The following is a 17041-nucleotide window of genomic DNA, read 5'->3' as shown; positions in this document are numbered from 1 at the left end:
CAATCAACAGTCCTCCATAGTTTTCTTTTGTACTATACAGCCTCCAATGTGAATGGTGTCTGATGTACGTGGGGGTCGGCGGCGGGTCAAAGTAAACCCCACGTTTTCTGAATCTCCCAACCCGTCAATCAACAGTCCTCCATAACAGCCCGTCAATCAACAGTCCTCCATAGTTTTCTTTTGCACTATATAGCCTCCAATGTGAGTGGTGTCTGATATACGTGGGAGAACGGCGGCGGGGGAGTCAAAGTAAACCCCACGTTTTCTGAATCTCCCAGCCCGTCAATCAACAGTCCTCCATAGTTTTCTTTTGCACTATATAGCCTCCAATGTGAGTGGTGTCTGATATACGTGGGAGAACGGCGGCGGGGGAGTCAAAGTAAACCCCACGTTTTCTGAATCTCCCAGCCCGTCAATCAACAGTCCTCCATAGTTTTCTTTTGCACTATATAGCCTCCAATGTGAATGGTGTCTGATGTACGTGGGGGGGTTCAAAGTCGCTGATGGTGTCTATGCTATGCTAAGCTTAAGCTTCTTCACCAAACTGTTCCTTACTGTTGGAAAACAAAGAGACAGGTCAATGAATCACATTAAGCTTCTGGGACGGATCGAGACTACGATGACTTTAAGCTGGTACTAAGCTTAAGTCACTACTACAGCTTAAAGTCAAGCTGATATATGGCCATCACAGGGCGTTAAGATGCACACGAGAAATATCTGTAAATTTTCTACAACCTCAAGTGAATATGATGAACAGAAAAAAAACACAGGCGTCTTTATCGGAAAAAGATCATGAGAGATGAATTAGATTAGAGAACAAAATGCATTCATTTAATTCTGACCGAATGTATATAATGTTAATATCACCATTTGCATACTAGCATACATCTAGATGAACCTTGGGAACCTCCTTAATAGGGGTTCTTGCATCGCTTAGGAAGTCATCCACGTCCACCATCACCAGCAGCAGACCAGACTACAAGTGAAGGAGTAGCGTCGCGATATTATGTGTGTGTTTCTCTCAGTCAAGTTGTGTTGGGTGGCTGAGGAGCCAAGTGTTCGGTGTCTAAAGTGTTCGGTGTCTTGCAGTATTACAGAGGGGGGGGAGGTGGCTGTGATATGCCCTCCTCGCAGTCTGTAAAAGCTCATCCGATGGTGGCCCAAAAGCGGATGTGGTGGTGGTGAGGGGGGGGGAAAGAAAAGAAATATATGACCCGTGTTTGTCTGGGGAGTGTACTTCCTCCAGACGGGTAATGTATTGCCCCGCAAAGTGGAGCTGAGAGAGAGAGAGAGAGAGAGAGAGAGAGAGAGAGAGAGAGAGAGAGAGAGAGAGAGAGAGAGAGAGAGAGAGAGAGACGCGTTTGCTCAGTGTTTGCCGAGTCCTTTTGGTGTGAATGTGTGTGTGTGTGTGTGTGTGTGTGTCGTCAACGTGGTGTTTGCACGGTGTGGAAGGGGACGGGTTGGAGGAGGGAGGTGGTGGGGGAAAAAGAAACTGCGTGTCCATGTAGCTGAGGCGTGAGGACTGATGTGAACCTCATGTTTCTGTGATGAAGGGCTGGATCGCGTGGTGGTGTGGTGTGGTGTGGTGTGGTGGCGCCCCAGGATGGGCGGGGGAGTCGAAGCTCTTACAGCACAACTGGGGTTTCCATTTACAGACATGGAGGAATAAAATGGATTCGGATGGATAGATAGATAGAGCGGTTAGCGTGCCTGACCGAGACGCATTCATGGGTCGAAGGCAAAAGGTTCGAATCCTGGTGACGGCAGTCGGTCCACAGTCAATGCAGCTGTTCATCCACCCCTTTTTAAAAGTTGGTCGATAAAATGGGGGACGTGACTTATACATATAGTGTCTACCAAGCAATTATCTATATCTTACTGCTTCTAAATAAGGACGCAAAGTCATATATCAAGCACCTCTTTCGAATGATCTTATGAGTTCAAGCAAAACGTTATCTTATGAAAGATATTAATCGATAAGGAGGAAAGATAAGAAATGATAAGGACTGAAGCTGTTAATGAGTCTTTTCATCCTCGCAGATGTTGGGGTGACGGGTTTCGAAGCGTCACAGGTAATGTTGATGTTTTAAAACTTCTTAAAAAGGTGTTGATGTGACGACTGGGCAACATTCGTAACATTTGTAGGTGGTATTGGATACTGGCCCCTGGTCCCGTCACACTGAAGTAAACCTCTTGTTACGTTCTTAGGGATAGCGATGTGACGATGCCAGCCCCGTCACACTTAAGTTAAGTTCTTGTTACGTTCTTACAGATGGCGATGTGACGATCCCAGCCCCGTCACACTCAAGTTAACTTCTTGTTACGCTCTTACAGATGGCGATGTGACGGTCCCAGCCCCGTCACACTCAAGTTAACCTTTTGTTACGTTCTTACAGATGGCGCTGTGACGATCCCAGCCCCGTCACACCCAAGTCAACCTCTCGTCACCTCTTTGCAGATGGCGCTCTTGTTACGTTCTTACAGATGGCGATGTGACGATCCCAGCCCCGCGTCACACCCAAGTTAACCTCTCGTTACGTTCTTACAGATGGCGCTGTGACGATCCCAGAGCCCCCGTCACACTCAAATTAACCTCCCTATGTGATGCCCTTACAGATGGCGATGTGACGATCCCGGCCGCGCGTCACACCCACGTTAACCTCCCTATGTGACGCCGTTGCAGGTAGTCGTGTGGTGCTGGTGCGTGACGGGCGTGGTGTTCGGGACGCCGCAAGAGGGTGGTGACGCCGACGGGAGCTTCGGTGACCCGGAGACCGAAGAGGTCACGGAAGTGCGCAACGACCCAGCGGAGGACACGGGCGGCGTCCCCCCCTGCCCGGCCTCCTGTTTCTGTGAAGAGGAGGTGGGTTCACTTCCTCCTGTTGTTCTGGGACGTTCTTGTGGGGTTCACTTCCTCCTGTTGTTCTGGGACGTTCTTGTGGGTTCACTTCCTCCTGTTGTTCTGGGACGTTCTTGTGGGTTCACTTCCTCCTGTTGTTCTAGGACGTTCTTGTGGGTTCACTTCCTCCTGTTGTTCTAGGACGTTCTTGTGGGTTCACTTCCTCCTGTTGTTCTAGGATGTTCTTGTGGGTTCACTTCCTCCTGTTGTTCTAGGATGTTCTTGTGGGTTCACTTCCTCCTGTTGTTCTAGGACGTTCTTGTGGGTTCACTTCCTCCTGTTGTTCTAGGACGTTCTTGTGGGTTCACTTCCTCCTGTTGTTCTAGGACGTTCTTGTGGGTTCACTTCCTCCTGTTGTTCTAGGATGTTCTTGTGGGTTCACTTCCTCCTGTTGTTCTAGGACGTTCTTGTGGGTTCACTTCCTCCTGTTGTTCTAGGACGTTCTTGTGGGTTCACTTCCTCCTGTTGTTCTAGGACGTTCTTGTGGGTTCACTTCCTCCTGTTGTTCTGGGACGTTCTTGTGGGTTCACTTCCTCCTGTTGTTCTAGGACGTTCTTGTGGGTTCACTTCCTCCTGTTGTTCTAGGATGTTCTTGTGGGTTCACTTCCTCCTGTTGTTCTGGGACGTTCTTGTGGGTTCACTTCCTCCTGTTGTTCTAGGACGTTCTTGTGGGTTCACTTCCTCCTGTTGTTCTAGGATGTTCTTGTGGGTTCACTTCCTCCTGTTGTTCTGGGACGTTCTTGTGGGTTCACTTCCTCCTGTTGTTCTGGGACGTTCTTGTGGGTTCACTTCCTCCTGTTGTTCTAGGATGTTCTTGTGGGTTCACTTCCTCCTGTTGTTCTGGGACGTTCTTGTGGGTTCACTTCCTCCTGTTGTTCTAGGACGTTCTTGTGGGTTCACTTCCTCCTGTTGTTCTAGGACGTTCTTGTGGGTTCACTTCCTCCTGTTGTTCTGGGACGTTCTTGTGGGTTCACTTCCTCCTGTTGTTCTAGGATGTTCTTGTGGGTTCACTTCCTCCTGTTGTTCTGGGACGTTCTTGTGGGTTCACTTCCTCCTGTTGTTCTGGGACGTTCTTGTGGGTTCACTTCCTCCTGTTGTTCTAGGACGTTCTTGTGGGTTCACTTCCTCCTGTTGTTCTAGGATGTTCTTGTGGGTTCACTTCCTCCTGTTGTTCTGGGACGTTCTTGTGGGTTCACTTCCTCCTGTTATTCTGGGAAGCTCTTGTGGGGTTCACTTCCTCCTGTTGTTCTTGGACGTTCGTTCGTCGTTATTTACTTCATATTTACAACAGGCAAAATTCTCATTTACATGGCTTTTACAGACCTTCATCTGTCTATTTTACAGACCTTCATCTGTCTATTTTACAGACCTTCATCTGTCTATTTTACAGACCTTCATCTGTCTATTTTACAGACCTTCATCTGTCTATTTTACAGACCTTCATCTGTCTATTTTACAGACCTTCATCTGTCTATTTTACAGACCTTCATCTGTCTATTTTACAGACCTTCATCTGTCTATTTTACAGACCTTCATCTGTCTATTTTACAGACCTTCATCTGTCTATTTTACAGACCTTCATCTGTCTATTTTACAGACCTTCATCTGTCTATTTTACAGACCTTCATCTGTCTATTTTACAGACCTTCATCTGTCTATTTTACAGACCTTCATCTGTCTATTTTACAGACCTTCATCTGTCTATTTTACAGACCTTCATCTGTCTATTTTACAGACCTTCATCTGTCTATTTTACAGACCTTCATCTGTCTATTTTACAGACCTTCATCTGTCTATTTTACAGACCTTCATCTGTCTAATTACAGACCATCTGTCTATTTTACAGACCTTCATCTGTCTATTTTACAGACCTTCATCTGTCTATTTTACAGACCTTCATCTGTCTATTTTACAGACCTTCATCTGTCTATTTTACAGACCTTCATCTGTCTATTTTACAGACCTTCATCTGTCTATTTTACAGACCATCTGTCTATTTTACAGACCTTCATCTGTCTATTTTACAGACCTTCATCTGTCTATTTTACAGACCATCTGTCTATTTTACAGACCTTCATCTGTCTATTTCGTGCTGAAAACTGACCTTTATTTCAGCTTGTGTTAGGAGGTGGTGGTGGGTTCCTAATGAATTTATTTCTTTATTTCATTCAGGAAATTGACTTTATTCCTTTAACTATTAGGCTTTTGCTTTACTATCTTGTCTAAGTCTATAGCAATAGGTAGGGAGGAGACCCCAGCATTACTATCCTGTCTCCATCTATAGTGGTGGGTGGGGGAGGAGCCTTCTGCTGTACTGTCCTGTCTCCATCTATAGTGGTCGGTGGGGGAGGAGCCTTCTGCTGTACTGTCCTGTCTCCATCTATAGTGGTGGGTGAGGGAGGAGCCTTCTGCTGTACTGTCCTGTCTCCATCTATAGTGGTGGGTGGGGGAGGAGCCTTCTGCTTCATTATCCTGTATGCAGGATACATATACTATCCTTCAGTAGGGAGCATAGTCATAGACCGTCAGGTCTTGTGTTATCTGTCCTTCCCATGTACTGTCCTCCAGCAGATAACCTCGTCATGGACCATCAGGGTCTTGTGTTATCTGGTTCTCCCATGTACCTCGTCTCCCTTAACAGCAGATAACGACTACCATTCCCTCCGCTTCCTGTGCCAATTATCCATTCTGTGACGTGAGATGTTACAACGAATTCTCGTGCCATCCACACTGCAATAAAGTGTAAATGGATGGGGGTCGGTCTCTTACCTCCCATCCGACTGCTGCAATATGATACCTCTCTGTCTTTCTTTATAGAGAAGTAATTGATGTTCCCTTGTGTCTTTAGGAATCAGGTACATCATTTCAAATTCTGTATTCTCAATAGACTTCCTCTGCTTTTATGGGGCAAGATGTGTGTGTGTGTATGTGTGTGTGTGTGTGTGTGTGTGTGTGTGTGTGTGTGTGTGTGTGTGTCCTCGCTGGATCTCTTTCCTCCGTCGTGGGATTCAGTCTCGAAGTGCTTAAAGGGTTTCAAAACACCTTTGAACACGACGGCAGGAGCACGAGTCTTGAGTTCGGGAAGGTCCTGTTCTCTGGCGCCTCGCCTCGCACAGGGGATACAAGGCACTCCAAGCCAAGGGTCGTACCGTCGTGCTCGAGGGTCGTACTGTCGTGCTCGAGGGTCGTACCGTCGTGCTCGAGGGTCATACCGTCGTGCTCGAGGGTCGTGCCGTCGTGCTCGAGGGTCATACCGTTGTGCTCGAGGGTCATACCGTCGTGCTCGAGGGTCGTACCGTCGTGCTCAAGGGTCGTGCCGTCGTGCTCGAGGGTCATACCGTTGTGCTCGAGGGTCATACCGTCGTGCTCGAGGGTCATACCGTCGTGCTCGAGGGTCGTGCCGTCGTGCTCGAGGGTCATACCGTTGTGCTCGAGGGTCGTACCGTCGTGCTCGAGGGTCGTACCGTCGTGCTCGAGGGTCGTACCGTCGTGCTCGAGGTGGTCAGAATTCTCTTCCTTGTTAACATCATCATCTTCTTGGTCGTGTTGATCATCCGAGCTGCTGTTCTGTGTCGACCTGTGTCACACTCGAAGTCCCTAAAACCTGACTTCGAAATCTTCCTCCACTTGGACGTTACTCAGTGGGTATTTACGTGGGGATAGACGGGAGACAGACGGACAGACGGACTGAGAAGATGGATAGACGGACTGAGACAAGACAGGACAGACGGAGAAGCAGCCCATGTCATGATAACTCAGCTATAATTAAAGAGATAATAGAGACATGGAGAGTATCTTTTTTGACGTATCTTTTCCCCTCCCTCCATCCAGGCGGGGTACGCTACGTGCGTCGGGGACGGACAGTGGGCGCCGCCAAAACTCCCGCCGGGCCTGACCCGCGTCGAGCTGCGCGGGTTCCTGGTGCCGGAGCTCGGGGCGACGCAGCTGCGCCATCTGCCCGGCCTGCGCGAACTACAGCTCAACCAGTGCAACCTCACCAGGCTTTACAACGACGCCTTCGCCTCCCTGACGGACCTCGACCGGTTGGATCTGTCCGAGAACCGGTTGGTCGTCCTGGGGCCCGACTCCTTCCGTGGCCTCAGGTCGCTGCGACACCTGGACCTCTCCGCCAACCAGCTGTCCAACCTGACGCAGCCGTTCACCCACCTCCCGACGCTGCAACACCTGAACCTGCGGGAGAACACGCTCACCAGCCTCACCCAGGACACCTTCCAGGGCCTGGACAGGGTCCAGTACGTGAACCTGGACGCGAACAAGATCCTGACGGTGGAGGTGGCGGCCTTCCAGCACCTGACCAGCCTGGCGCACCTCATCCTCTCCAACAACCCGCTCTCCTCGCTGGCCACGCTGGATTTCTTCGGCTCTCGCCTCCAGTACATCGACGTCTCGAACATCGGCATCGGGCGAGTGCCCCAGGCCCTGACGCAGTTCGTGCGCGACCTGCGCCTCGCGAAAAATTCCATACGAGAGATCCACCGAGGAGACCTCGACTCGTACCCTTACCTGGGCCTCCTGGTCCTGGACGACAACGGCTTGGAGATCCTGGAGGAGGACGCCCTTGGCCGCCACGAGTACCTGGCTCGCCTCTGGCTGAACGGCAACAGCCTCACGAACATCCCGCTCTCCCTCCCTCCGGCACTTCGAGCCTTGTACATAGAGGAGAACCAGATCGACGCCCTTCGCGACGGCGACTTCAGAGTCCAGTCCAACCTGGAGCAGATGTTCCTCCAGAGAAATCACATCGCCACCATCGCCCCGTGCGCCCTGTGCGAGCTAACGAGCCTCAAGACCCTCGACCTCCAGGCCAACCGGCTGAACAACCTCACGGGTCGGGTGTTCGCTCGGCTGTCGAGTCTAGAGACGCTCGACCTCTCCCAGAACCCGATACTCACGCTCGACGCGGACATCATGACGGGCCTGACGTCGGTCCGGGTCCTGCAGATGTCGCGGATCCACTCGACTTCGGTCGAGATCCCCGCCAACTTCTTCGACCCCCTGAAGGGTCTCCAGATCCTGGAGATGTACGGGTCTCCACAGCTGGTGGCTCGCCTCGTCAACACCACCCGCATGCTACACTCCTTGCGAGGCATTAGGGAGCTAAACATCATGCACAACGACCTCACCTCCCTCAGGACAGATTTCCCCGCCTTCTTCCCAAAGCTGCAGGTAAGTTCCTACACCTTCTACTGTAGTCCTGTAGGTGAATTACCCGTGTCGTAACTCAAGACAGGAGACAGGGACAGTAAAACTCCCTCTGTCTTTCCGTCCTGTGATGTTTCTAAAGACAAGGAGTGGAGTCTTGGACAGAATCGTCCACAAACTTACACATACGTCTATATATATATATATATATATATATATATATATACAGCTACTGTCATTACTACTTATACTTAACAGCACACAACATAGCATCGTATCTACTAAGGCTCTTCTTAAAGTCTCAAAAGCGAGAGAAGTGACGGATCTAAGAAAGCATCAGAAACACATCCAATTTACACGAAGCCATCTACCAAAGCCACACACAACACAAGCCTTTGTTTTCATAGCAGCATTTCACAGGGAAAACTCTATCTAGATCAACAACACACGAACAACCAGACGTGCAAACTCATGAACGATACGAGGCAGTTTGAACGATACGAGGCAGTTTGAACGATACGAGGCAGTTTGAACGATACGAGGCAGTTTTTAGGTAATTCAGGAGATAACGAAGCTTGTATTGCAGGTGGCCAAGCTGAGCGGCAACACCTGGGACTGTAGTCGACCAGGGAAGGTCATGTGGCTGAAGAGGTGGATGACTCACTCACCAGTCAACTTCTACAGGTCATACAGCGTCAGGTAGGTGGATGAGGAGGATGACCACCACACACACACACACATACACATCTTTTTGTGCTCATAGTTAATACATTACTGCTGTTTACATCTATATAAGCATTAGTCTACCTTACAGTTTGCCCTGTTTTCCCCTCACACCACCACAACACATGTTTACTAAATACAGGAAAATAACAGCAAAAAACAGCTGTTGTTCACAGCCTCAAAGCTCCGTCGACTCACAGTAATTAAACATGGACGTAATTAAGAGGGGAAGGAGTGGGAGGGTGAGGGAGGGAGAGGGGGTGGTGTTGTGAGGAGTCGTAAGTAATTAGTGGAAGTTTTCAGTGGTTTGCTGATGATGATGAGAACAACAAGGTAATCATGTCGTCGTCTCCATTTCCCCCCAGGTGCACGACGCCCGAGTCCTTCGGGTACAAGCCGATCATGCTTCTCGAGGGCAGTGACTTCACAGCGTCGACTATGTCCCTCCCTCCTACGACCACGACGCCCTCAGCTGCCGCGACGACCTACGCCACGACAGCGCCCCCGGCAGTAGCGGTGGTGGTGGCGTCTGAGGAGGAAGGGGAGGTGGAGATGGGAGGTGAGGGGAATGGGACAGACTCGTGGGGGAATGTCACGGGGACCGATGTCCCGCCCGGAGCGACGAGTCCTCCACCAGGCACCGGGTCCCGCGACCTGGCCAGAGGGGACAGGAACTCCTCACACGTCGGAATCGTACCTCTCCGTCCCACCGGGGGCCCCGCCTCGACGACTGTCTCCCGGGGTGCTCCAGGGGACGGGGCCGCTACCCCAGCGGCCTCAGTCACCCCGGAGAACTTACGAGACCTGGTCGGTCCGGACAGACCGACGGAGGCCACCACACCGACGACAGTCACCAGTGCGACGCAAGCGTCCAGTCCAAGGCCCCTGGTGACGACCCAGACGACCACGACGTCCCACGCGGCTCAAAACCTCTCTACATCTACGTCCGTAAAGCCTCCGACCTCAGCGACGAGCCTGACGCCCTCTCCTCCTCCTCCTCCTCCTCCTCCTTCTTCCACGACGCCGACGGACCCACCGTACTGGGTCGTGCACAACAGGATGCCCCCGAGAAACGCCACCCAGAGCCCAGTGCCGACGACGGGGTCCCTCTCCCCGGCGGCCGCCACCGAGCCCCAGCCGCTCCCCGGGGAGAGAGATAAGGAGAGAGAAGAGACCAAGAGAAAAAAGATCCTCGAGAAGCCCCGGAAGATCCGTGTCAATACCCCGGACGCAGCGCCGACGTCATTAAACACCCGGGGAAGGGACAAGTCCCCCTCCCTCCACCGCCCACAGAAAATGGATCATAACAAAGACTTGTGGATCTACCGTGGCGACAGCCACCATGGGCTCTCTCCCGGCCAGCCCTTGCCGATGGGCCTGGGTCACGGGAGGGTGAGCGACGGCGCGGTGGTCGGGGCGGGCATCGTGGCCTCCTGCGTGGGCGTGGCGCTCCTGGTGGGGGGCTACTTACTGGCTCGCGGGAGGAGTAAAGCAGGACCGATCTGGGAGACTTCGACCTACTGGCGAGACGGGTCTGACGAGGACGTCGTCATGGCGGTGGGCGTGGGCACGACGGGCACCGGGCTCATGACGGAGTCGGAGGGCACGGTGGGCGTCGTCACGGAGACCCACCGGGGCCTGAACAACCGGCTGTACCTCCTGCTCCAGCGGGATTCGACCACTGGCATCACGCCAGACACGCTCCCAGATCCCCGCTCACACTCCCCCGCGCCAGACTGGCATTGACCCATCACTCGAACCCCCTTCCCACCCATTCCCACCCCTTCCCTCCCCCGCTAGGTTATAACTTCACCACCATACGCTCACCCCAGAGAGGTTCTGACCCCCATCCGTCACTCCTCCACCTACCTACCTACCTACCCCCAAAGACACGTCGCTCCACCCCAGGCTTGCCCCATCTCACTGAATTCCTCTCTCCCCCCCAGACACGTACTAGCCCCATCACTTCACCCCCAGACCAGCCAGAACTCGTCATATGTTCCTCCCCCCCTGAGACACGTACTCACCCCCAGCACTCCACCCCAGACACGTACTCACCCCCAGCACTCCACCCCAGACAAACCAAACCTCACCATTTTGCCTCCTCCACCTGGACACTAACCCACCCTCACACCGACAGTGACGCGTCACTGTCGCCCCCACAATCCTCAGCGAGTCACTGACCCTCACCAGACACTGTCCTAGCCCCAAGACACGAACCATCCCCATTACTCCCCTCACCACCACAACGTAACGACATTGATAATCCACAGACTATTCTCCCCCACACAACTATTCTCCCCATACAACTATTCTCCCCACACAACTATTCTCCCCACACAACTATTCTCCCCACACAACTATTCTCCCCACACAACTATTCTCCCCACACAACTATTCTCCCCATACAACTACTCTCCCCACACAACTATTCTCCCCATACAACTATTCTCCCCACACAACTATTCTCCCATACAACTATTCTCCCCACACAACTATTCTCCCCACACAACTATTCTCCCCATACAACTATTCTCCCCATACAACTATTCTCCCCACACAACTATTCTCCCATACAACTATTCTCCCCATACAACTATTCTCCCCACACAACTATTCTCCCACACAACTATTCTCCCCATACAACTATTCTCCCCACACAACTATTCTCCCCACACAACTATTCTCCCCATACAACTATTCTCTCCATACAACTATTCTCCCCACACAACTATTCTCCCATACAACTATTCTCCCCACACAACTATTCTCCCCATACAACTATTCTCCCCACACAACTATTCTCCTCACACAACTATTCTCCCCATACAACTACTCTCCCCACACAACTATTCTCCCCACACAACTATTCTCCCCACACAACTATTCTCCCCATACAACTATTCTCCCCACACAACTATTCTCCCCATACAACTACTCTCCCCACACAACTATTCTCCCCATACAACTATTTTCCCCACACAACTATTCTCCCATACAACTATTCTCCCCACACAACTATTCTCCCATACAACTATTCTCCCCACACAACTATTCTCCCCATACAACTATTCTCCCCATACAACTATTCTCCCCACACAACTATTCTCCCATACAACTATTCTCCCCACACAACTATTCTCCCCATACAACTATTCTCCCCACACAACTATTCTCCCCACACAACTATTCTCCCCATACAACTATTCTCCCCACACAACTATTCTTCCATACAACTATTCTCCCCACACAATTATTCTCCCCATACAACTATTCTCCCCACACAACTATTCTCCCCATACAACTACTCTCCCCACACAACTATTCTCCCCATCCAACTATTCTCCCATACAACTATTCTCCCGACAACTATTCTCCCCAGACAACTATTCTCCCCCAGACAACTATTCTCCCCATACAACTATTCTCCCCACACAACTACTCTCCCCATACAACTATTCTCCCCACACAACTATTCTCCCCGCACAACTATTCTCCCCACACAACTATTCTCCCCACACAACTATTCTCCCCCACACAACTATTCTCCCCATACAACTATTCTCCCCACACAACTACTCTCCCCATACAACTATTCTCCCCGCACAACTATTCTCCCCACACAACTTCCCCCCCACACAACTATTCCCCCCACACAACTAATCTCCCCACACAAGTCTATATCTACTCTCCCTAGACGACCAACGACCACTATAGTCTCCTCCCCCTGAGAGCCATCTCAACACCCCCTTCCCATCTCCCAAAGGAGTCCCCTCCCCCCACACACTAACCGATCGACTGTCCCCTTTGACGCCCCTAGTATGCAAATGAGTGGTTGACTGTGGGATGACGTAGACTGTCTTGCCAGGGCCACTACGACACACTTCACACCCAACAAGGAGCCAACCATTCCCATCTTCATCTACATAAGCCATTCCCCCCCCCTCACAACCTCCTCCTATTTCCATACCACCCTCACGCATTTTTCATACCACACACCCATTTTCCACACACACACACACACACACACCTCCGACACTCACTCCCTCTCCCTACGCACCTCCCATCTCACAACGCAATCCCAAAAACCCCCACAGTATGAAGTACACACAGGAAAGCTCTTCAGTCCTTCTTACGTATAACTGAAGTATAGTTACCTATTACTGTTCATACGTTTGGAAATCTATCTTCAACTCTCTCTCTCTCTCTCTCTCTCTCTCTCTCTCTCTCTCTCTCTCTCTCTCTCTCTCTCCCTTTGTAAACCTGGTACACAAGAGAGACCACCCCACCCCCACATTAAAAACTGTAAATGGACCAAACTGTAAATGGTAAATGGACCACCTTTTCTTTCTTTTTTTTTTTTACAATACCAGCCCAACTTCCGTAAGATCCCACGTTCTCTCTCTCTCTCTCTCTCTCTCTCTCTCTCTCTCTCTCTCTCTCTCTCTCTCTCTTCCCATCCAGCCATTGCCTATCTCAACACAGTTTACATATGCTGCTTCTATAGCATAGAACAATCCACTCGTAACGATCAGCAGTTTTGCTCGAGGCGGATCGTATACAAGTAAAAAAAAAAAAAAGAAAGACTCAATTATAAAAGGATATAAATCATTACATTTTCATTCTTTTTCTTTCTTTCTTTTTGTTCGTATCTCTCGATCAGCGTGGGAGAGATACAGGCCAACCTGATCTCTCGTCACGTGAGACTAGAGAGAGAGAGAGAGAGAGAGAGAGAGAGAGAGAGAGAGAGAGAGAGAGAGAGAGAGAGAGAGAGAGAGAGAGAGAGAGAGAGAGAGAGAGAGAGAGAGAGGTTCTAGCGACTCAGTGAGACTCAATAATAGACTCTTATATATATATATATATATATATATATATATATATATATATATATATATATATATATATATATATTCGTTAAGGACTTGTATCTTGAAATCTAAATGGATCTAACGATACAACACTGACTGAATGGTACTGTATGACTGACAATACAGCAGTGACTCTGAAAGGTACTGTATAACTGAAAATACAGCAGTGACTCTGTGAGTTATTGTATAACTGACCATACAACACTGACTATAGCTTTAATTTCGACTGAAAGAATAAAAACACACACCCTCACACCTCCCACACCCAAACCCTTTTAACCTGTAATCATTACGTAGACAATACATACCACATATTAACCAGAGAGAGTGAAAAAAAAGGAAATGGAAATGAAATTTACAGATCCACTCTGCTTTCTGTTTACCTATTGGCCGTATCATATATATATATATATATATATATATATCACCGAAGTGAGAAAGACGGGGCAATACGTTATGACGGAGATGAGATGGGGCAAGTGTGGGGTCCTGGATCGCTTCCTTAATATCCCGCAGCTGGCATGACCACACCCCCACACACACCCCCACACCCTATACACACCCCTACACCCACCCACACCCCTACACCCTATATACACCCCTACACCCACCCACACCCTTCCTTAAAGTAAGCTTTTCGGAGACAGACTCCCGGATATGAAAGCGCCCCCCTTGTACATACTCTGTTATTAAGCTTAGGTCATTTCTCTATACGTGTGTATTCCAGGCCGCGAACTCGTCCCTCCCTTTTTTTTATTCCCTTTTTTTTCTAATAAGGGATATGATAACCCCGCGGCTCTGGAAAATTTCTTATTTTTGTAGATAATTACACATTTACCGACATGTGAGAGGGAGGGAGGGGGGGAAGGAAGGGAGGGGAGGGAAGTGTGGAGGGAGGGAGGGAGGGTGGAGGGGGGAGGCAGAAAAAGGGAGGGTGTTGTAAAAAAAGGCGTCGGTGGGGGGGGGGGGGGGGGGGGGGGTAAGCAACACCGACCACAACCGACCACAACCGACCATCATACAATTCGTATTTACTACGACTCTCTTTTTTTCTAAGTAGCGGAGTGGTCTACTTAAAGGTCCTTCCCGGGAGCTGGGAGAAGTAGTTGTGGCGTTAAGTAGCGAGGTGACCAACGGTTCCTTACTTTACTTAAGTAGGTGACTTCGTGCGGGGCGATTCACTTACACTACATGGATTTTATTGTACGATTTTGATTACTTTATAATTCTATTACTTTTCATTACTTTATAAGTTTCTTGGCGTCTCGTTTATATGTTGATGATGGCGGGGGAATCTAAGTAAACCTCGAAAGTGGTCTACTTAAATAAAGCAATGGTACTTAATTACTTAAATAACCTTCATCTAAGATGGTCAAATTGAGACAAGGTCGAGAACAGGAGTTCCAAATCAATTTTTTTTGTTTAATTGTTTAATATATATATATATATATATATATATATATATATATATATATATATATATTCAACCCAAGGCGTTACTGGAGAAAGATAAAACTGAAAAAATTTTTAAAATAGGGAACACAAATTAAAAATTCAAAAATTTAAATAGGGAAAAAAATCTAAAAATTCAAAAGTTTAAATAGGGAAAAAATCTAAAAATTCAAAAATTTAAATAGGGAAAAAATCTAAAAATTCAAAAATTTAAATAGGGAAACACAAATTGAAAAATTCAAAAAAAAGTTCAAATAAGAAATACACAAAAATTTGAAAAAAAAAAAAACCTAAAATTCAAACAGCGTTTGACATTGGCGAACCCATTTGATTCTTGAGTTATCATTTTTTATTTTTATCCTTATCAAACACATACATCAAGGTTGTCATGAACGTGTCCCCCCAAAATGGTTTTTCCTTCATAGCAAAATGTCTTTAAATGACATAGCCATGTTGGTTGGCCCCCCCTCCCAAGCCCCAGCCCCCCCCACTGTATCCATCCCCCCCTCAAGATCAACAGATCCTTTCGTTCAACATCTTAAACGTGTGTTCGCCCTGGTCTAGTCATTAGCATAAGACAATAGATGTAGTCAGGTGAAAAGTTACCAGAGAGAGTTATATATATATATATATATATATATATATATATATATATATATATATATATATATATATATATATATATATATATATAAAGAATGACTCAATAATGATAAAAAAAAATGATGATATAATAATTATAATAACGTTACCAGTTTTTTTTATACATATATTTGTGCTCTGTTGAATTGAGGGAGAGAGAGAGAGAGAGAGAGAGAGAGAGAGAGAGAGAGAGAGAGAGAGAGAGAGAGAGAGAAGGGGGGAGATGGATAGATGGATGGAGATGCGTCTCTCTCTCTCTCTCTCTCTCCTTCCAGACCCGTGAAAGGGTAAGAAGGGGGTGGATGTCTGTGTTCTTGTGTGTGTGTGTGTGTGTGTGTGTGTGTGTGTGTGTGTGTGTGTGTGTGTGTGTGTGGGAGGCGAAGAAGGCAGTGGAGATGATATAAGTCTCCCTCTGCAGCACCTGGTAGAGAGAAAGAGAGAGAGAGAGAGAGAGAGAGAGAGAGAGAGAGAGAGAGAGAGAGAGAGAGAGAGAGAGAGAGAAGCACACACACACACACTTTTGAAGGCTCAGCAGCAGCTGTAAGAGGAGAAGAAATAAAAATATATGTATATGTACATACATATGTATACGTACATACATATGTCCGCCCCTCCCCCCCCGCACACACCTCCCTCCCTCTTCCTCCTCCTCCAATCTCCCCTCTCCCCTCTCCACTCCTCCAATCTCCCCTCCACCACCACCACTTCTTACCAGCGTAAAGGAAATACGTCATATGTGAATACTATAATAGTGGGAGGGGCAAGAGGAGGAGTGAGTGAGTGTGTGGGGGATGGAAAAATATACCACCACTACGATAGTGACGTAGGGGGAAGAGACAATCACCCACTACGATATAGTGACGTAGAGGTACTCTACTAACCCCCCCCCCCACTACGACAGTGACGTTGCCAGTGTTTATAACTTATATAAGTAACGAAGTGGATTTTGAAAACCATTAAGTGGATGAGGCTTTGGTCACACACACATATATATATATATATATATATATATATATATATATATATATATATATATATATATATATATATATATATATATGCATAAATACATATATACATATATATATATATATATATATATATATATATATATATATATATATATATATATATATATATATATATGCCTTCTCAGTGTTCTAAATGACTGAAAACAATGTTAAGATGGAATGACAGACGCATCCCTTAAGTGCGATACTCATTGAGAGTTGTGAGGGGAGATTCGACCATCTGTATAAAGCCTTCATATGCTGTTGTTGACCATGACGGCTAT

The 17041-nt window shown here is 48.2% G+C and overlaps 1 protein-coding gene across 1 annotated transcript in view; it reads left to right on the top strand.

Moving 5' to 3' along the window:
- Positions 1 to 13037, top strand: part of LOC139751834 (uncharacterized) — a 34728-nt gene extending 21691 nt beyond the window's left edge. Inside the window, exons 2-5 of the mRNA XM_071667457.1 lie at positions 2684 to 2863; positions 6731 to 8086; positions 8649 to 8761; positions 9151 to 13037. Coding sequence (XP_071523558.1) covers positions 2684 to 2863; positions 6731 to 8086; positions 8649 to 8761; positions 9151 to 10531 — 3030 coding nt within the window. The 3' untranslated portion in view covers positions 10532 to 13037. The remainder of the gene's footprint in view (positions 1 to 2683; positions 2864 to 6730; positions 8087 to 8648; positions 8762 to 9150) is intronic.
- Positions 13038 to 17041: the final 4004 nt, after the last annotated feature.

This window comes from Panulirus ornatus, chromosome 12 (assembly GCF_036320965.1).
Source record: "Panulirus ornatus isolate Po-2019 chromosome 12, ASM3632096v1, whole genome shotgun sequence".
NCBI classification, from domain to species: Eukaryota; Metazoa; Arthropoda; class Malacostraca; order Decapoda; family Palinuridae; genus Panulirus; species Panulirus ornatus.
The sequence above is the reverse complement of the archived record's forward strand: the minus strand, read 5'-3'. Positions and strand labels throughout refer to the sequence as shown.